The 22,158-nt window shown below is 45.5% G+C and overlaps 1 protein-coding gene across 3 annotated transcripts in view; it reads left to right on the forward strand.

The window, feature by feature from the left end:
- Positions 1 to 22,158, forward strand: part of HMMR (hyaluronan mediated motility receptor) — a 630,884-nt gene that overhangs the window by 146,713 nt on the left and 462,013 nt on the right. For all 3 annotated transcript variants that reach the window (XM_069654282.1, XM_069654284.1, XM_069654283.1), the window contains exons 9-10: positions 10,129 to 10,202; positions 10,331 to 10,417. In XM_069654282.1, coding sequence (XP_069510383.1) covers positions 10,129 to 10,202; positions 10,331 to 10,417 — 161 coding nt within the window. The remainder of the gene's footprint in view (positions 1 to 10,128; positions 10,203 to 10,330; positions 10,418 to 22,158) is intronic.

A 22,158-nucleotide genomic window follows, 5' to 3' on the forward strand; every position in this document is an offset into this window, starting at 1 on the left:
GAAATTGCGGTATAAACTCATCAAAAGTTACTTACATTATATTTGCATTTTCCATTGTGTCTCTGTGTAGGGCAGACCCGAAACACCACTCCTTCTTTGCCGACGTTACTTCTTCTAATGAACGTGGCTCATCGTTTCGTTTCTGAAATTTTATTCATTATCTTTTCTTAGTCTTTCAGGATGGTCCCGGCCTGTCAAGGTCAAATCACAATAGAACCTTATATTGGGTCCTGGGCCGTTCCGCCACCCGAGCAAAACATCAAAGCAGCTGACCTTCACTTTGAGCGAGCACACATTTCTAGTTAGCTGCAGTTAGTTTTAGGGACATCTTGTCTGCGTGCCTTTTTTTTTATTGTCCCTATGGGTCGGCCATGTGTTTGTAATACGGAAACATTCTATAATTTTTGTAAAAATGATTTATATTACTGTTTGGTTTAATTGCAATGGGCCTGCAACATGAGGAGACTCGAGAGAACAGACAATCAAATTACAATCATTTAAACCGTGATGTGTATTTCTCAATGAGCTCTGCTTTAGGTGGACATGGAACAGAGGCAATGTTGGGTGGCAATGCAGTTGTCCCCTGCATAGGTTCGTTCACCACTCCATGTATGTGCCTATCGAGGACATCTACGATAAGTCTCTCAATAAACTCATATTGCATATCCTCAAACACTGGTTTGATCACCCATTGTTTACTTCTTTTAGTGAAGGCCTTATTGTAGCGAAGCGTCCCTAAAGTTCCGGTCGTCCTACTTTGTTGACGGCCAACATTATGGTTATGTGCCAAGACCGCTAAAAGAGTCCGATTTATCATGCCTTCCATGCCAAAATGCAATCTTTTGGGCCTGTACTTGAGGCACATATTGTGGAACACCTCCAAATCTCCTGTGTGGCAGAATTCCGTGAGTCCCCTCAAAGCTTTTGTTATAGTTTTATCAAATACAATCTTTTCAATGGCTTTGTGAGTGGGTGATGAAGGAATCAACCACTTCTTCTTCCGTGCCTCCTCTGTGGACAAATGGCCATGTTCACATTTGTGGAAATGTTCATTTGTCGACCATCGATGTACGTTGCTACAGTGCAACATTACTGACCGCCATTTTTCCAGTAGAATTTCCAACGACCCTTCACATGTTTTTGAGCTCCACCAAAGATGGTTGCTGATTGACTTGGACCACTGTGAAATACCTTGCAATTCTTTTTTTTTACCTGCAGCCGACAATTTTTTATTGATTGATTTTGCAAGATGCCAAACGTCAAATTGGTGGTTTATATTTTTGTACTCTTCTCTCATTGTCTTGGCAATTGAAACGTGTCTGTCCGTGGCTATCAGGTCGATCACCATTCCCCGCGATTGTAGTTCTTGCAATGATGCTACAAAGCCAACTTTCTCCATGGCCACTGAGGATGTACTTTGTGACACCTGCACGACCACCGAACTCACAATTTTCTTACTTTCCATGTCCTGAAAGTGGTAGGTGCAGTACTTGGCTGAAAATCCTGGGCTGTCGCACTGTCCATCACCGGCTAGCCTGAAGCGTTTGCCCGCGAATGTACTTTCCATTGACATTTTTTCCATTCTCCAAGCTTCGCTGATGGCTGGAAATAGATAATCGGTTTGGTATTTGTAGAACTGACTTTTCGCAATGAAATGGATTCCCACAAACTGAAAGAAATACTGTAACTTTTTAAAACTTGAACCACTAAAAAGTGCGGCCGCTGCACAAAGTAGATTGCCTGCTGGCAGTTGCCCCAGCATGGGTTGTGCAGACCATGCGAACGGATGATATTGTGTACAGGTGGCATGTATTTTAAGGTTAGTGCCTCGAATTGCACGAGTCACATTAATCAATGGCTCCCCACATACTTCCCCACCAACCCAATGCCCACATTTCATCATCATAATAATATCCATCAAACAGCTATCGAATACAATGAATTTGGCCTCTTTCCTTATACTGTCACTCTGCATCCCAGCTGGTTCGGCCTGTAACGTTGAGGACATGTCACTCGCATGAAAGGTACAATCTCTGATATCGTCTTCCGCTATGCTGAGTGATATTGATGGTGTTTCATTGTCGTCCACTTCATTCTCTTCCATTGCAACATCTGTTCCTTGTCCGGAGATGGGAGAAAAAAACAATGTCTTCAACTTTCGCGCGCTCTTATTTTTTGCGGGTGTGGATTCTGTGAATTGATCTCCGACTGCATCCAAACTACCAGGAGGATATTCACTATCAATGGCTGGTGGTGGTATAGCTCCGTTGTCAATCACTTCATATTCTTCCCATTGGCACGATGCATCTCCAGTCTCAAGTCCCTGCCAAAAGGTTTGACAAGCAACATCTCTCGTTCGCTTCACTGTCTGTGTAGATCTAGTTCTTACACCCACTCGCAACTAGAGGACAGATTAGAAAAGGGATGTTCAGTTTAAACACAACTTACAGTATTGAACTATTGACAGTGAAAGACAACATAATATAGTGAACAGGACACTAACCTTCTTTTGCTTTCTTTTCTTTGAAACTTTCTTGCCTCGAACTTCAACATCTGGACGCTGTTGCTCCGACTCGTGTGTGCATGTCTCCACTTCCTCTCGCGCTGCAACGACTATATTTTCATGATAAGCACATCCATCACTCACTGAGGCTCCATCGACTCCCTGAAACATAGAACTTTCATTAGTATGTATAATAATATTGAAAACACAAAATGTACTTGGGGACCAATACCCATACGTACATCTCAATAGCAAAACACGAATGAACGCATTGTGTAGAACATTCAAACGACAATAGTTCACGCATTGTTGATCTAGTTAGATTGAACTGTCAAGATCCATACCTCGGGCTCCGCATAGACTTCCATTGATGATATTATTGAAGATGACGCTTCAGCAACTCCCTGAAACACAGTAATTGCATTAGTATGGTTTTCTATTTTGTTTAAAAGAACATAAACTTTCTGCAGGCGTCAACGGCTCATCTAAATAGACCTGCACAAATGATCAGTTGTCTAAAATAAATAATGGATATCTAAATATGATTCGATTTGCTCCATCGTTGGAAGTGTCGCCACCCAGAGATCTGCATCAACTACTAGGGGTGATGTTCTTGTTGAAGAAGCTCCGTCAGCTCCCTGAAACATAGTACTTGCGTTAATAAAGAAGGAAGTATAGCGGATGTAATCACGTCATTTGATCTCGCATGATTGATCTGTCAGTATCCATACCTCGAAATGCATAAGAACATCAAGGGACGCTGTAACTGCGGTGCACACTTCTGCAAGCTGTTGCGCCGACCCGTAACTGCATGCTCCCCCTTCTTCTTGGACTAATGCTCCATCGACTCCCTGAAACATAGGACTTTCATTAGTAATGAACACAATATTGAAAAAAGAAGACACATAGGAGGGCGACGACAGAAGGACATACCAATGGCTAAAAACGAAAGAAACATTGTGTGTAACAATCACGCTACAAGAATGCAAGATCTGATGATCTCCATCGATGGAACTGTCCGGAAACGTACCTCGAGCATCTGAGTGACATCTACGGTTGTCGTCAATGCGTTGGACTCCTCAGCATCTCCCTGAAAGACAGTACTTGCATTATTTTGGATAACAATAATTATAACTGAAAACAAAGACTAGAGGACGAGTACTGTGGTGTACCATTAGGTAAAATAATTACACGATCAATTAAAACTATTGATTTACATGCCTAAAACAAGTCAGTGTCAGAATAGCTAAGTAAGATTACCCGATAGGCGCTTGAAGTGGCTGATGACTGCAATAACGACACGGATGGAGAATCTTCCGCCTTCATATTGAGTGGATACATAAATGGGGAAATTATTGTTAGCTAATGCTACACACTACCGCAATGCCGAGAGATAAATACGTAAACTTGACTCACCAGTGGAGGGATGTGGACGAATAGAGTGGGAATAGCGGTTGAGAGCAATTTTCGCCTCGCTCGCGGTGTTTTCTTCTTTATTAGCAATGATGTGGAGTACATGTCTGGGCTAAAGTGCCTGCTGCAGATGCGGTATCGATCACCCCTCTTGTCCGCAAAGACTTCTAGGACTCTACTTTCTATCTCAGAGGCTGGATATCCGCAATATCGGACCCATTCTCTTATCTGATCTATTGTCTTAGGGAAAACATGCATCATAGTACCTTCAGATTTGTTATGGGTCTTCGAAGGGCAACCGCCAATGGAACAGGCAGGCATTATGGAAAGTTCTGAAAAGTAAAGATCAACAATTCTCTATGAATACCAATGTGTTAAAACATTAAATGACACATAAAAGGTTCAATGCAAGGTCCGTTTTGGTTCTTGGAACTATACACGTTATTCACATGCGGATAAGTATTTCAATAACTTTCAAAAAATAGAAAAAGTAATTTGACTAAACTCAGAACATGTGACTAGTTCCTTGCATGTACTGTCGAGAACGAAAAGAAAACATGGATGCAATTTGATGACTACTAGCAAATAGATATAAATTAAAAAATTGGGCGCAAAATGATTATGGTACATGGACTTACCTTGACGAACAAACAGTTGGATGCAGGGATCAGAGTAGTTTCTTGTCGTAGAACAGGGACCAGTTCACAGGTTGCAAACTGACGAGTTTGCTCAAAGTGGTCACGGAAGTTCACAGAGACGAAGAGCAGATAACCAGCACCTTCACGGGTTGACTAGCAAAGCGCAAAGAAGTTCTCATTAGAAATATGAAGTGGGTTATAAAGAATTCGAAACAGGGGTGTGTTTGTGAATGAATGACGTGTATATGTCGTGGCATTATGCGGTTTGCAGGGGGCCGTCCAGCGTGTGGGGGGATGCTTGGCAGGAGACACGGGGTCTGGAGGTAGACATGGGAACAACAACCCATGCTCTATAGACCACTTTGAAGTGTACATGTTCTTTGGCACCTCTTGGCCTTTATCGCTCCCTGACCGCTCCACTTGCCAGCGCAAGTACCCCGGTGCGAACTGCCTTTGATAGGGCGGGGGGTGGATTGGGGCGGTGGTCGTGCAGACAAGACACAGGAAGACTTGTGAATGGAGACACACTTATGTGGATTGCAGGGGGGCGTCCATCGTGAGGGGGATGCTTGGCAGGAGACACGGGGTCTGGAGGTAGACATGGGAACAACAACCCATGCTCTATAGACCACTTTGAAGTGTACATGTTCTTTGGCACCTCTTGGCCTTTATCGCTCCCTGACAGCTCCACTTGCCAGCGCAAGTACCCCGGTGCGAACTGCCTTTGATAGGGCGGGGGGTGGATTGGGGCGGTGGTCGTGCAGACAAGACCCGTTTGCCGCAGGGCCTCACCAAGGAGAGGCCATCTAACAATGTAAGAGGATGGCTGCAGGATCTACTACATGGAAGGCAGGGGGGTGAGTTTATAAATACCTCACCCTCCCAGGAGAATATATGGCGGTCATCTCTGTACCCGGTGCCCAAAAAGAGGATTTATTATGATCAACCATATTTATTATTTACCTATAACCATGTTTTGTATCAATAAAATCCAACAGCTTTTTATTGCCAACGCTTGATGCCAACCCACAAAATAATATATGTATGACTGCTGCATATATGGGTTCAACGGTTATGTGGATTGAAGGTGTGCGGCCAGCGTGAGGAGGATGCTGGCCGGAGACATGTGGTGTGACAAGACAAGGCACTGGAAGGCTATTCAACGGAGACACACTAGATTCATTTAAAAAATCAAAACAACCATTGTTAAAATATATGTTGGGCTTTATTTTAGATTTTAATTAAACATAAATAATAAACATTACACATTGTAAAGTTGAGGTTGCAGCACATCGAGGGAAAATCCGCGGTATTGTCCACTGTCACTGGGGAAATGTTGTCTAATGGCAAGTACCGCACAGGCAGGTATTACTCTCCGAACGCGGTGTCCGAGCCTCCCGTGAAGCCACCAAGTGAAGCAACGATAGGCCACCAGCCTGTACCACCTGTGAAAAAAAAAGATGCAAACTGTATTAAACTGACCAAACTTTCTTATCAATGTCGATTCAGGTAACACATGTCATTTTTCTTAGAAAAAAATTATATCTAGAAAATGCACTATATGGAACCAATTTACATGCGTTCGAATGATATGTAAATGTAATTTTATATGTGGGAGACGACCATGAAATAGTGGTGGCATCACTGACATCACAAACAGAGTATACTTACTCGTTACTCGGATTACGCGGACGAACAGTGCCACGAAGTTCGTGCATAAGCACCATCATCATCCTCAACACTGTCCGTGAGAGGCAGGCTTCCCTGAACTCTGGCAGCTCGGTGATGCATTGCGGACTTTGCTCGCCTTCCTGCAGACTTTGCTCGCTTTCCGAAATGTAGGCCAAGCACCCGGAATTTTCACGGCAGCAGCAGTTCTCCTCCTCAGTTGGCATTAGCTCGCACCGATTGCACGTGCACCAGGTGGAGACGCCGTCCATGCGACATGGTCCAGGCTCTTCATCCGTTGACTGGTCCTCCCAACTGCCGTCCGAATCCCCATCGTTTTCGCGTGCTTGCCTTTCCAGTAGTTCCTCCTCGGTGTACTCGGGCTCGTACATATACGGCATTATTGTGGCCATTGTGCGGTAAAGATAGTAAAATAATTTACAGAGATGGTACAGGTGTTCACACGGGCTACAAGCGGTGAAGGTAGCTGACCAGAGCACTGAAACGAGTCACAGAATACTCAAAGTAACACAGAGAGAGTAATGGAATCGAAAATCTGCTGCTGTATGTTGTGAAACGGTCTGTTTATACTTATTGGGGAAAGAGGCGTCCTGCCATTTCCATGGCAACACGTCAATAGCTGAGGCGCAGCGATTGTTGACACGAGACGTGCTTGAAATGGGCAGTACGCGTCTGCTGATGTCAGGCTCAGGGGCGGGGGATTTGATTTAGTGCCGCAAAGGCAGGTGAGCCAGGTCGATGCGGCGAAATGATAGGATTATCACAAAATGGAGGCTGATTTCGAGTGCGATAATGGGCGAAAAGTCGGGTAAGGTCCATAGGAAAGTTTCCTACGATCTACCGATTTATGCTTACAAACACATGGCCGACCCGTAGGGACAATAAAAAAAAAAAGTCCCGGAACTATCCTTTAAACTCCACCTGCTATACTGTGATAACCATGATATACCGTCATTTGGCAAGAAGGTTATCGTACTGCCATAAAACTAATACCGTGACACCCCTATTGCTACATTACCCCGATTATTCTAGTTGGTAAATCACACATTTTTCATGTGTCCCAAAACGAGCAATACCATGAGCCAAAAACGGAGCCATGGTGCACAGGATGTTTATGCGGACGGCCTAAACAGATGTACTTGGCATTTGAAAATAAACTCATGTGTTGAAGAATGGCAGGGATACATTTATTTTGAAGAGCACATGCAGACCTTTTGAAGGATAGGTGACTTGCTCAGATTACAAAAGCGTACAGTGCCTGATGCAGCGACTAAATGTAGGTCACATTTGGGAATGAAAGGGTTGTGTAATATAGGAAATGTAAGAAAATATCCAAACCAAGATAACAAATGTCCTATCTTACCACAGTACTACAGGTGTCCCAATGAAAATGGTACATCACATGTGTGGGTGCACTTACCTGGGCGCAAATGGAAAAGGCTTAACCACTGGTACACCAAAGGGCATGGGAAGATCAAATTTGTACTGTATTTTGTCTTGTGGACAGCCCATAGATTTGGGAATGGGGTGTCACAGCTATCAAGGAAAACTGGGAACCCAATTCACTTCTGAGCAGACACCCATGGGAATCTAAAGAGGTCTGACTTGCGCAAAGTCCAAAATGTAGTGGAAAAAAAACACCATTTTCAGAAATGTGCCACCAGAAAACCATAAACACGCTGGCAACATACGTTCCCACAGGTGTCCTGACAAAAACGGTACCTCACGTGTGGGTGCACCTAACTGGGCAGAAGAAAAAGAGGGAAAGGGTCGACCATCACAAAGTCATGCGGCAGTCCCTGCAGGGTCCCCATCCTTTCCCCCAAGGGAAAAACTAATGCAGCCCAGCCAGAGCTCTAGGACGACCGGGGGTGCTCTCCCCAGCCCTGGGTGTCTGCCTCGAACTTGGGTCGACCACCTCTCAGCCCAGCGACTGTCCCAGGAACCCCTGACTGAGTCTCCATCCCTACTCAGAGGAAAAAAACTCTAAAGTGGCTCTGCCAGAGATCCAGGATGGCCGGGTGTACTGCAGGCAATGGGTGAAACGGAGGGGGGCCCTGATACCCCCAAGTGTTCCACTATATGTGAAGTGTAATGCTTTTGCCTTCCTGCACCAATTTGCCCCCAAGGAAGGCAAAACATTATGCCATACCGTTGGAATTTTCTGGTGAGGCGGGGCTGATTGGCCTGCTACCCCTCCCCCCCCCTTCTGCACCCCCAAGATCATATTCCTAGTGGCCCTTGCTGTTTCCCTGGGGTGACATCAGTCGTACCCCCCAGGGAAGCAGCAAGAATCTGCCCCTGCAAAGATAAGTGCTTACAAGGATGTGAGATCTCGTCCACAGCACTGCAAACGTAGTGCTGAGCACTTGATGGTTAAAGACTACTAAAATGTAACTAGCGCGACTGCACCAGTCCATACACTTCACCAAAAAAGGGGTGCAATCTATTGCCAAGTCACTTGGCAATAGATTGCACTAGATGAAGAACTGTATCAAGAATTATATCCTGTTAGTTAATTGCAGGTTCTCTTCATGATTAATTGTGTATTAGGTTTTTCGGTATAACGTAATTTCATCGCGGGATGAGTTTTCGCATTGTTTTTTTACCGCTAATCTTTTGATGAATAAACTCATTGAATTTTTTTTTTAGGGGGGGTTGGAATAATATATATTTGGTGTGTGGGTGTTCGGGATCATATAAAAGTGGATGGGGTGTTTCAGGGGGGAACCCCCACATAACTAAAATCCGATAGTTATTTTGTGGAAAATCTGCAGTGAAAAACCCAGCAAAAAAAGTACTTCAATGAAATTACATAGAACCAGGTTTTCTACTGTTACTGTTACTATACAAAACAATGAATTGGATGATATTCCGATTTGGATAGTCTTTGCTTTACTCTTTTGGGTGACGTGTGTGGACCAGTAATGAGACTGGTCTAAAGTTTGCATGTAAGTTTAGTTATGTAGGTATGGCAATTCAACTTATTCTGATGTTGGTCACGAGTACGAGTAAATGAACATTTTGTAATGTACTGAGTAATTGTATTTAGTGATCTAAATGGAAATAGTGTGGCAGACGAGATTGTTTTGTATAGTTGTTGATCTTCTACTTATCTCAATGCCTACAAATAAAGTTTGTGGGGCACCTCACATTTGATACCACACATTTGATACCCCACCTGGACTCTGGCACCACGGATGTAGAATGGGACCAGACAGTCTCCCTTGCCCCCCTTGTACTCCCTCCCCCTTTCTGAGCCGCACACAAAGGATTCACTAGCTTGTGAAAGCAGCAGCTTTCCGTGGTAAGTGCATGACTTTGTATGGGATTTCCTGACCTGGCAAGGCAGGAATAAAGCCAAACTACAATATATGGCCCAAAGACGAGCAGCAATTTGAGGCACGGCCATTTTAGGGCACCAGCCACATTTTGTAGCTGTACACTGTAAAAGTTAATGTCCACGCTAACCATAAATCTGCTGCCACCAGCTTGTCTTTAGACACATATAAAAGGAACGAAAAATCCCAAGTGTAGAAAGCTAGGATGATGCACAAGTATCCTCATTGCTCCGTGTGCAATGTAGAAAAGGGACACTGAAACGGTTTCCAAGTACTGATGGTCTGAACGACGCATCAGTTTCTCCATAACAAATGATCATAAGACAAGTAGAAGTCTTTACATCCCTTCAAAAAGTAACACTGTTGAAAAGCAAAAGATTACAGGTCCATATGGCGGGAAAGAGATCCTTCGTAACACTAACCTACACAGGAAACTACTTGTGACTATGTGCTGGAAGAATGCAATTACAAACAAAGGCTGTTTTATTGTACTGCATGGTTCACATGACTTAATGTCTTTATTTTTCCTTTTTGCTTGATCTAGCTTTGATAAAGGAGTTGCGTGGAGAAAATAAGACTCTTCATGCATATCTTGCAGAAGCTCAGGAGCAAATTCAGGTGAGACCTCTGTAGCATATATTTTGGAATGGTGGTGGGTAGTGTGAGCCATACTAGGTTCTCAGCTTGCCAATGTTTGCAACTTGTTCGCTTGTTCGTGTAATTTGGTGTGCATTGTTTTACATTAGGACATACGTATGCAAATGAGAAATGAAGAAGTGAAGTTTCAAAATGCACTGAAGCTTGCAAAATCCAACATGGAGGAACAAAGTCAGGTATAGTTCCGAGACTAGCTGTTAATGGCTTTCTTTTAGATTTGCATGACACTTTTCTGTTGCGGTCAGCAGGTGTAAATGGTTCAATGTGGCATTTCTGCATTTTTAAGGCCATCGGTGTACATAGTTTGCCCTGATTACACATTTCTAAAAATGCATTGGCAGATAATACTGTTTGCTCTCTGGAATGTGCACATTAAATATCTGACATCGAGTTGACCTCATTTGTTTACTGCACTATCTTGAAAATTCATGGTTATGCTTGAATTGTTTCTGCATGAATGTGAGCTTGCAGCTCTCTAGAAATATTCTTTCTGGGTCTCCAAACTGTATTCATTACCCGAGGTGCCATGGGCCAATCTGTAGTGCTCCTTGGTACATACGTATTTTTGTTGTACTTTTACATTGCAGAAATGTAGGTGATGCCCACCTGTTTCATTCCTTGAACCCTAATGTTTTGTCAGTGATGGATATCGGCTAGTCCAAATAGATATTGGTTTACCCCGTTCTCAGGGCTTTATTAAATGTAATGGGTTCCTCAGATCTATGCCCATCCGTAATTAGAAAATAAAAATGTTCCCGTTTGGATAGTCTTACTTTCCGACTTTGGTAGGCCCAAGGCTTGCTTAGTCGAACTAGGCTTGTGGCACTGGTAATACTTTATCTCAACCCCCCCCCCTCCTGGCTTTTTCTGATTGAGACCGGGTGATGTGGCGTGCTGGAGGAAAGAGTCGGACAAAGGAGTGGGGTGGTATGAACGCTTCTTTCTCTGGCATGAATTCACACGCTCATGAATCCTCAGTACTTTCGTTTATGAACTGTCCTTCTCCTATAAATCAATTACTGAGTTCTGGGTCGTACTGCCCCAGCCAATGATTGCCCTCTCCCTTACTCTGGTATCCATCTTCAGATTTTTACCACACGTCAAACGTTTGGGAGTCCTTGTTTTTCTCTTAGGGCTTTGTGTTTTTTGCCGCGCTTCTTGCTAGGAAAATACAATTTTTTTTCGATATCAGTTTTTCAGTATCTTCCGTTTATAATAGGTTCTTCGAAGTTTCCAGAAGGCCATCCTAGACCGCATGCCGGACCATGTCAGAGGAGAAGGATGAAGCCTTTAGCTCTGCATCAGCTGCGGTTTGCAGAATGTTTTCATGGAGGACAAGCATACCCAGTGCCTTTATGGTCTTCATCCAACGCACAAGGAGGAGGATTGTGAAATCTGTCGGGGCTTTTTCAAGTGCACTATGAAGGATTTGATATCAGACTGGTGGCATGGCTCAAAGCCAAGGCCCGTGCACCATGTGGTTCACAGGGGCATGCCTCATCTGGATCCAGCCAGAGCAGGCTTCGAAGTCCTTTGAGGGTGCTCCATCCGTGGGGTCCCAAGACCAGGCCAAGCGCTGCGAGTAATGTTCAATCTGGGTTTGCTGTGCAAGCGGGTCCTGCGACAACCAGGGTGTGCTCATCTCCAGCAGCCTCAGTCTCCAGCCATCACTCCAGTTCTTCGTCAAAAAAAGTCAGCTACCCCAGGGAAGCTGCAGGAGAAGGCCAAACAGGACAAGGTGTCTGACCTGCCCATGAAGGCCCAGGTGATGGAGGCTAAATCGTCCTAAACTATCGAGCTGGTGGCGGCCACCATTTCGAAGGTGATGGGGGCTGACCCGGTCGAGGGTGCCCCTGCGGCGGCCAGGGTGGCTCTTCCTCCCAGGCATGGTGTTTCAGCCAAACCAGCAGAAAGGACCCCGGAAAAGAGGATGTCGTCCCTTAGCCCGAGACTGACCGCTCAGGACCCAAAATGTGGTTGGGGGTGGGGGGGGGTTTGGGGGTGGAGGAACTCTAAGGCACAGAGATTGCTTCTTCCGACTTGGAGGACGAGGGTTCGTCTACACCATCCTGGAAGACATTGGATGACGGGAACGTTGGTGAGGTAGCCGCCAGATGCAACCATGATGTCGGCGGCAGGGACCCTACTCCTCAGGCACCTCCCAGAGATCTGTAGCATGACATTCTATCAACCCTTCACATGCTGGTGTCGGCAAAATACATCACCACTGACCCCCATCAGTGACTACTCCGTTGGCACCAGGGCTACCACCATGGTTAAGAAAAGGAAGAGGCGGCCTATGCACCAGCCGCCAGTGCCCCCACCACCCTCTCTAGAAATACAGGGACAGACACCAGCAGCTTCTCTCCGCCACCAAGGGTTTCTCCCTTGGTGGCGGAGAGAAGCCCCACCACAAAGTGGGTTCCTTCTCTTCTTGATCGCCTCAGCATCGGAACTCTTCCAAATCACGCTGGAAGAGACGAAGGAGGGCTTCCTTTTATCAACACCGGGAGGTAAAAAGGAAGACCATTCTGGTGGCGCCCCTCGTGGACAACATCTAGGATGAGGGTATGGCACCACTTGGAAAACGCTGCCTCAGCCCCGGCTTGAAAAGAAATACTGGGTTCCGGAGTCTGCACCAGTATCTGCGGTCACAGCCATCACCGGACTCTGAAGTAATCAACCAGTCGTCCTCCGCCTCTGTCCAACTGGATGGCGAGGGGAATAAGTTGGACACCGTGGGTAGAAAAGTCATCTACTAGACGACGGTGCAAACGATTTAGCTATCCTGGCCAGGTACGACCGGGAGTTGTGATATAAGATGGCCCCGATACTGGATTTCCTCCCAGAGGACAAACTGGTCGAGGTGATGGAGACCCTTATGAAGGCGAGGTGGCGTCGGACAGCGCCATCACTGTGGCCCTGGACATTGCGGACACAAGGTTTCGCCATATAGGAAATGGTATTTGCCTCTGTCGTGGCTGGCTGAAGGGCACCAACTATAGGCAAGAGGATCAGATGAGGGTCCTGGACATGCCATTTGGAGACGGTCTCTTCGGAAAGGTTGTCGATGAATCCCTTCAGGACATCAAGACCGACGCAGGTGGCCGGTGCCTTGGGCATGCGTTCCTCAGGAGGGAAGTTGGACAGATCTTCCAAGGGTTTTTTGGTGGAGGAATGTTCTTACTTCCAGCCCTGCCGTTCCACAACCCAGGAAGCGAATACCACTGGTGGCCCGGCAGGAAAAATACATCTCTCAGCTGCTGGAGGTTCGGACCATGTTAAAAAATGAGTTTTTTTTTTTTTTTTTTTTTTTTTTTTTTTTTTAAAAAGTGGCGATCGAGCTGGTTCTGAAGCGACACTGGGGTTCTGGAGCTTACTCCAGATACGTTTTAGTAAAAAAGACGACCGGGGGTTGGGGGCCCATTCTCGATCTACGACTACTGAACAAATAAGTTCAGGATGGTCACATTGCAGCACATGCTCTGCCAACTGGAGGAGGGAGACTTCCTGTCGCCGTTGGATCTAGGGACTCTTACTTCCACGTCCCCATTAACAAAAAACATTGCAAGTTCCTGCGCTTTGTCATACAGTGGATACACTACCCGTTCAAGGCTCTCCCCTTTTGAACTTAAGTCGGTACCTGAGTCTTTACTATGTTCCTGGCTCCGCTGGCAGCCCACCTGCGCCTACAGGGAATACATGTGTACCCAAACTTCGACTCACTCATCCGTGCCAAGTCAAGGGACATCGCCGTCAATCAGAGTACCGTCCGGCTGCTGACAGATATGGGTTTCTCAGTGAACTATGCAAAGTCCTGCTTGCTTCCATCGCAGGACGCGCTATTCCTGGGGGCCAGGCTCAACATGGTGTCCTGCCTGCCCCCTCGGAGGAGGGGATAGCTGCCATTTTGGGCAAGGTGCAGCGGCTGTTGACACTTAAGATCGCCATGGTGAGGACCATCAAGTCGCTGCTCGGCATGATGTTTATATACCTGATCAGGTTCTGCAGGTTGCGGATGTGACCACTTCAGGAATTCCTGGATGCCCGTGTGATCCAGGTGTCAGGGAAGCTTCAAAGACAGTGTGCTCAACAAGGAGTTCCGTCAAGCGATAAGGTGGTGGGGAGTGCGCTTCAACAACGCCAGGGGCATGGATTTCCAGAGGCCCCCCATACAAGGAGACAGTCACCACAAACGCTTCCCTGGAGGGATAGGGAGCCCAAACTGGACGGCTCCACGCCAGAGGCCTGGGGCTGCCGTAGGCGAAGCAGCTCCACTACATCATCCTGGAGCTGCGAGTAGTGTTTTGGGCCCTCAAGAAATTTCTTCTGTCTCTTTAAGGGCAAAGTGGTTGTTATTCACAGGCGATATCACCATGTTTTACATCTGGAAGTAGGGGGGCACCAGGTCCCCAGCGTTCTCCAGAGGCGCAGGAGCTGTGGCACTGGGCTGTTGCCCAGTGGATGTTTTAGTTCACTTTCACCTTGCGGTAGTAAAGAACAGTCACCGACTCATCAGGGAGCTGCGCTCTTATGAGTGGGAGCTTCGGCAGGATCAAGTGCACAGCTGCTTCCTCAGGTGGGGCAGACCCCAGATTGATCCATTTGCGACATCTACTAACACAAAGTGCCAGAGGTTCGCCAGCAGTTTTTCCCCCAGCCAGGGGAGCATGGGGACGCATTCTCCTTCCCGTGGGAGGGCATGTTCCTGTACGCGTTCCCTCCGTTGCCTCTACTACTATGACTCATCAGTCAACTTAGATGGCGTTGGTGCAGGATGATCCTCGCTGCACCAGCATGGCCAAGGCAGATCTGGTACCGAGACCTTCTCAGCATGTCAGCGGCACTTCCAGTCAAGCGACCAGTGTTCGTGGATCTGCTCACATGGGAAGGAGGCGCAATCCTGCACCAAGACCCAGGATTGCTGAACCTGAAGGCCTGGCTCCTGCAGCATTAGATTTTGGTGAGTACAAGCTGCCAGCGGACTGTAGGGAGGGCCTTGCCAGGGCATTGTCTGAAGTGCTACAGGCACAAATGGAAGCATTTTGCAACGGTCACAGAAGATTACCCCTCTGAGGGTCCAGCCCCGAAGTCCTTCCATGCTTGTTGTCCCTGGCTAAGTCGGGGCTGGCGCACACCTCAGTGTTCTTCACTTTGGTCATACCGTCTAGTGAAGGAGTTCATCAAGTGAAAGTGCCTGCCCCAGAGTGGGACCTTAACGTAGTGCTGACTAGGCTCATGGAGGGGGGGGGGGGGCGGGACACCCTTCGAGCCTATGCATCAAGCTACCCTCAAGTTCCTTTCATGCCCTGACCTGTAAGCGGCCCTATTTGACTTTCCACAAGATGAGGGTGGTACTACAGACGTACCCCTCTTTCATGCCCAGGTTTCCTTTGGAATTTCATCTCAACATACCCTTGGTGTGTGCAGGGTTTTTTCTGACTGCTTTGTCGCCGTCTGAGAGGACTTTGCACTCTCTGGATGTGGCTCAAACGCTGACATTTAATGTGGCTCGCACAAAGTTTCCGGAAGACTTCTCAGCTTTTTGTGAACTCTGCTCCTGTGAACCATGGGGATGGCCTTGTCCAAGGCTCCTATCTCCAGGTGGCTCTCCGGCTGTATCGCTCATTGTCACCGGTTGCCAAACTGACCACTGCCTGGCCGTCCGAGCCCATTCTACCAGAGCGATTGCTGCTACGACTGCGTTCCTGCCTGGTGTGCCGCTGCTAGACATCTGCAGGGCTGCCGGTGGAGGTCTACGCACACATTCACGAAATTCAAGTGTCGATTGGGATTCCAGGGTTGGCTGTTTGAAGGTGAGCCTGGTGAGGAGGTAATAGTAATTGCTTATGTTGAGCCCTGCCACCTCCCATGGTTATGTATGTATTGCTATGTATTCATGAGCATGTGAATCCATGCCACACCTATGCAGTTACAGGTAAGTAACTTATTATACAATCGGCAAAAAGGCTTAACTTTCCCTATTCTTCCCTGTTAGGCAAGATTGTATTCAGTACCCTTTGGGTGCACTAAAACAACCCTGACCTGGCAATAGGAACTCAACCTTTGGTAGTAGTCTGTACTACACAGGTTGGTAGTGTGGTCGAGTAGCTAGGCTTATCTCGAGGAGTCGATGTGAGCTGTAGGGGCGCTACAAAGATTCACAGTGAGAAGTATTCAAATTAACTCTTACACAGGTTTCTTGAGTAAACCGTTAATAATTTTTGTCTGAATAAGCCTTCAGAAGGGAGCAATATAAAGCAACCCACAAATGCACTCCAGAAAATACACTTAGTTTTCTTAATCGGCAAATACCTATGTGGGATGGCATACAGGCACTACCTATGCCCTTGGGTGCTGTTGACATAATATATCACTGTTGCATTTAGAATATCCATAAGAGGGAGTGTTCAAGAAAAGAGCTCGGAATAAAACAAGTATTCACACAGTTGTTCTTAATTAAGCAGGTAAGAACTTTCAAAATGACCCCCAATGCAAAGTCAGTCCTTCCTTTCTTGGAAGGAAGATCAAACACATAAGCAAGCAAGGGAGAGGAGTCATTCAGGGAACCAGGCCAGCCAATGTTAAGTTAGCAAAAGTCAAGGTGAAGAAGCACATCTTGCAGGTAAGTAGAAAGTCTTTCACAATGTTTAAAAAGTATTTGTAGAATAGAAGAAATCAAAGTAGGGCCACAAACTGATTATGCTTGTGAGGTAGAGAAACTGCAAGCAGCACTATAAGCGCAAAATAATCAATTTGCAGTCTCAAACTTTTGGTGGCGAGCTGGACCTTTTTCTTTAGATGTAAACGTTGGTCAGCGTGTTGATATTGTGCTGCTATAGAAGTGACTAGTATTATTCAGACTGATGAATGTCAAAATTACAAAGTTAAAGAAGTTAGTCACTAGAGTCAAGCGCACAATTATTTAAGAAAGATTTTCACCCAATTTTTCCATAAATGAAAGTAATTTGTTTTGATACCCTCAACGCGTGTTTACCCATCACTATTGGTTCCTCACGAGGGTTAAATCGCAATGTTTCATTTGTATAAATTCAGATACTTTTTTTCTGTTCTTTATACTCCTAGACAGTCAAAACACAAGATGAATTTATAATTTCCCAAAGTTAGAATAAAAATAAATTTAAAATGTTTGCACTGTTATATAACATAATTTTGTTTAATACACGATTCTTGAAAGAGGCAGAAAAGGTGTGCAGTTTAACTTGTGTCTCTGTAGGAGCTGTTACTATGACAATGTAAGATAGTTTTCAAGTCTAATTGCTAGCCAGTTGCTTAGTTTCAAATTCATTAGGCAATTCTCACCTGCGGGTTCATGCAATATGTATTGCTGTATTTTGAAATTTTCAGGCATCAACCAAAAAGTTTCAGTAATTGACATTGTGCATGTTCAAGATTTGATGTAATCACACTATGCGCGGATTGATATTTGTTCAGATCCTTTTCTATAAGTGCAACCGAGACAAGGCTCTGAGGACAAGCAAGGAAGCCCGAGAGGCAAGTTCTGACTTTACAGTACCTTTAGGTTGAAGAAAAATGCAGCAGATGACTTCTGTTACTGCACAGCTCTGCATTCCTGGGCCTCAGTCCTAGGGACAAGAGGGAGGATGTCTGGGACTGCTGCACTGTAAGGGGACGCTCACCGACCACAACCGGCAATCTTAACAAGTGTCACTTTGGTGTTTCAGCTCCTCGTGTCTGCCGCAAATAGCACCACCATGGTTCCTGTCTGTAGAGATGGGCTTTCCTTGCATCTGGTGTCCTGCACTTTGTTGAAGGGGGGGCGGGGGGGCTCAGGCTCGGTCAGTCCTGCTTCCTGGGAGTCTGGAGGCCAGTCTAAAAGCAACGCACACGGTCTGGTGTTCCTCTCCCTGGCTATTTGGTTCCAGCAGCAACTGCAGTAGAATTTCAACCCACTCAGAGCGTGTCCAGGCGGCTTACTTTGGAGTTGATTGGTCCCACCACTCAAAGGGAGAAGTCGTCCTTGCAGGGCTTCTGTGTCGATATGAATTTTGGAATTTCAGCACAGCAGCAGGGCTTCACCGGACAAACCAATTGTCCAGGAGATGCAGCAGGCGTCCTCTTCAAGTTCTTCGTATTCCTTAGTCCAGTGGTCAACTCTGCCTTCCAAGCCAAAAAGCCTCTCCTTTTTTTATGCAGGTTTCTCCCATTCATTCCAGCCTAGCAGTCAGCCATCTAGCAGAGTGGCTGTCCTTGCTCGACAGCCAGCCGGCCAATCGCCAGAGTGCATTCCTGTCTCCTAGGAGACTAAGCACATGGAGTCCTGGAGCCAGAGGCGGGCTTCACTTGTGAATCCTGCCAAAGGCAAAATGAAAAAGGGACCAAACCTGGTTTGGTACGCAGAGTAAATCTCAATGACCTTTCCACAAAGAAATGGCGAAAAAAGACTGAGGCCATTTTGTCCTAAATGGCACCCATGGGTGCTTTCCCATGGCTGCAAACGCAGCCCGCGGTAAAAACACACAATGGTGTTTTTAACAATTTAATTTGTATCACCCAGAAGTGAGCTTTAGTCTATCATCCAGGAGAGGAAAGTAATTCTTCTGGATCAAGAATACCACCCCTTTCCTTTGTTCAGTTTATAGTGTAAGGGTTGGAAATATGTTTTTGTACAGTCTGCTGGACTCTTTGCTTTACTCTGACAAGATTGCTTCATATTTAGTCGATGCAGGGAAAATACACCCCCACGCAAACTTCCCCCACGCCCCCACCAAGGTCAGACCGTGTTTTCTCACCAATAAATGTCTATAGCCAAAAAGCATGCCTGTGTCAGTCTCCTACACCTTCCCACAATAGCTTCAGAGAAACAAGAGGTTATGTACTCTTGAACCTGGAGTGAGGCTCATATGAAAAATGAAGGGCGAGTAGCAATATGTTGAGACTACACAATCAAAATGACAAAAGTAGACCTCAAAAGAAACCCATGACTGTTTAACACCGGGTGATCAGTGGTGCTTTGAAACCTAGTCTCTTCTAATTGGATACAAGAGTGCCAAACGGCTCAATTATGTCACAGGATACAAAAAGCACCACTTCATCTTAATCTTGTCGGTATCAGGGCATTTCAAGTAATTTTCAACTTTGCAGACAAAATTGATCAACTGAACCACTGTATTGTGCTACCACATAAAGGAGGATACGTTTTTCTAAAGTCCAATTGGGATTGGACTCTATAGGAGCCCTTGTTTCAGATCCCTAACTTCTAATATAGGCCTACACTATCCAAGGTTGTTATAGTGGCAAAGCAACCAGACTATCTTAAGAGGAGGAATGTGAGTTTTTAATCCGCACAGAGAAATCAGAACAGACCCAAAGAAACCTAAGTTATATCGAAAAAAGTTACAGTATTTTTTTAGTTTCGAATTGGCTGGTGTGTATCAACTAGCAAGATCCAAACGTACATCAGGATAATAAGAAAAAATAAAGCAGGTGAGTAAATATCATGCATTTTTCTATGCACAAATGAAGTGACTTCGGTCAGGGAAATAAAAGCACTTATTTGAATTAACTCCAATTATTTTCTTATGTCAAGAATGTAAAACATTTAACAGGTGTAAGCAACACTAACAATTCTTTGTAAGGATGAAGCAGTCTGTCTTTCCCAAACCAGAAAGTTGTTATTCAGTTCAAGTTTTGGAGAGCAACAATGCCAAACTCAGCAGGAACGGAAGATTTGCTGTAGGGGAACCAGCATAGCCAAAGTTAAGAGGAAAGTAACAGTTCTGATAAATCTTAGTACAGGTATGTAGCAAGTTAGTAGTGCTTTGTAAAAGATACAGGTGCATAGGAAAAGCCTTCCTGTAGGGGCACAAGCTGGTAGGCCGGGGCGAGTGGAATAGGGTGAAGACTCAAACTGCACTGCAAGAAAAAGGAAGTAACCCAATTAGCTCAAGAGTCCCACAGTACCAAGAGTGTGAAGATGCAGCTGGATGCACAGCTGCAAACCAGTTTCCTAGTACTTGGTTGTGGTGACAAAAAGGTGGGACCCTAAATAGGCTCCAGCAGCAGTGGTCGAGAGAAGGACTCGCCAGCAAAGAATTTACTCCTGCGCCAGTGTGTGGTTTTGGCACCTTTTTGATCAGCACCAGGAACGATCACCGCCCGTTAGACTTGCACTTGTGATGGGACTCTGGAGCTTCAGAAGCACAAATCCTCTCTCCAAATGGATACCACCGAAGTTATCACATCTCTGCTTGAGTGAGCCCTCCCCCCCTGTGAGGCAAGGCTGCTACCTGATATTCTCGCCCCCCCAAAGGGGGGGGGGGGGGTAAAAAGTAGGCGGATCTGACGGGCAGTAGGGATGTTACCATGGAGATGGTGACTCTGCCTCTGACAGTACCACTACTTTTCTTTCAACAAAACCAAATTCATTGTTTTATGGAAATATTGTGAAGATTGTCAGTTACTAATCTTTCATGCGATACCAAGTACTGAGGAAGAGGTAGCCCAAAGGAAGCCTGAAGATTGCATCATTGATACAGACAAGGCACTTGACATTGTGCTGGGAAGGACCCAGCTACTGACCATAAAAATAAGGGACTATCGGCAACGGAATCAGGGAAACCAAAGAGAAGCCAGCATGAAGACTCAAACCTGGCTACCAAGACGCCGGATGGAGATGCAAGGTACTCTGTTGAGAGGTAGTGGATAGAAGGTCAAAGGGAGCCTCCGGAACTAGGAGGCACAACCAACGCAGAAATGATAATTCGATACAGTATTACAGTATGACCTCAGCAAAGGTGTACAGGTAGATCATTTAACGCTGATACTGGTGAACCGGAGGCACTGCAGAACCCAAGAGGGGTAGAGCGAAGCGAGGAAAGCCCAGGCATAACGGCTGATGCAGAAGAGTGTTCCCAATGTCACAGAAAGAAAGGAGGTAACCGGAACCACGGTGGACCCGGAAGAAGCTTGGGGGAGATCGAGTAATTGTTAGTAAGCTGATCAAAGCATCAGGAGTAACCTCCCTCGTATCAGAAATATCAGCCAATCCAATTCTAGAAATCAGGAGTGATCCCTGTGGTCAAAGTGAGGAAAGCTTTGAAAGGGGGTCTCCCTCATCCCAGTAGCTGTTAGAAGAGTAACCAAACTGAACTAAAACTTAGGACGGGTCCCCCTCCTTGCAATACATCCAAGTAGCAGCTAAGTGGAACAAGCAATCTTTGTTGTAAAGACTATCAAAGCCTCAGGAATTATCTCCCTCATCTCCAATTCTGGCAACGATGACAAACTCAGGAGTAATGACCCTCACTGCAATATTTCTTGTAACAGTGAGCAAAGTGAAGTAAGCCATGGGAACAATTTTCCACACTGTAGATTTCATCCAAACGTGGTTAAACCTCAAAGTAGATTAGGAAACAGTACTCAGACAATGAGATGGGAGTTTTTCTTTGAACTAATGAAACTTATGTTTCTTTGAATGAAATTTTTGAATTGAAGTTTAGATATTTTTGATGACCTTAATACTGAATATCTATTTGATTGCAACTTGTCCCTACTATTTAACACCACAAATAGTCTCTTTTTGCTTGCTGCTTCGATATATATACATTAACATACAAGTGAAAATTTAACACCTCACATATAACATAAAACCTATTAGTAACAGGTTTTTATCTACGGTAACTCTATTGATGCTCGAGCTTTATGTCTATAATCTAAAATGAATGCAAATACTATTGCAATTTCATTTTCTGAATGCTATTCAACACAAAAAACCTCTCCATTAACATGGAGAAAGTTCTCGCAAACATAATTACCTATTTACATATTGGATATTTTCCGACTCTATTCGCACAAAAAGCAAAACCCGTAACTTTGACACATCTACAAGATGGCGCTCTGCTTTTCGACTAATATCCGAAAGGGTAGAAGGACT

The sequence above is a fragment of the Ambystoma mexicanum genome, chromosome 3q, assembly GCF_040938575.1.
Source record: "Ambystoma mexicanum isolate Mex_15411 chromosome 3q, UKY_AmexF1_1, whole genome shotgun sequence".
Classification (NCBI taxonomy): Eukaryota; Metazoa; Chordata; class Amphibia; order Caudata; family Ambystomatidae; genus Ambystoma; species Ambystoma mexicanum.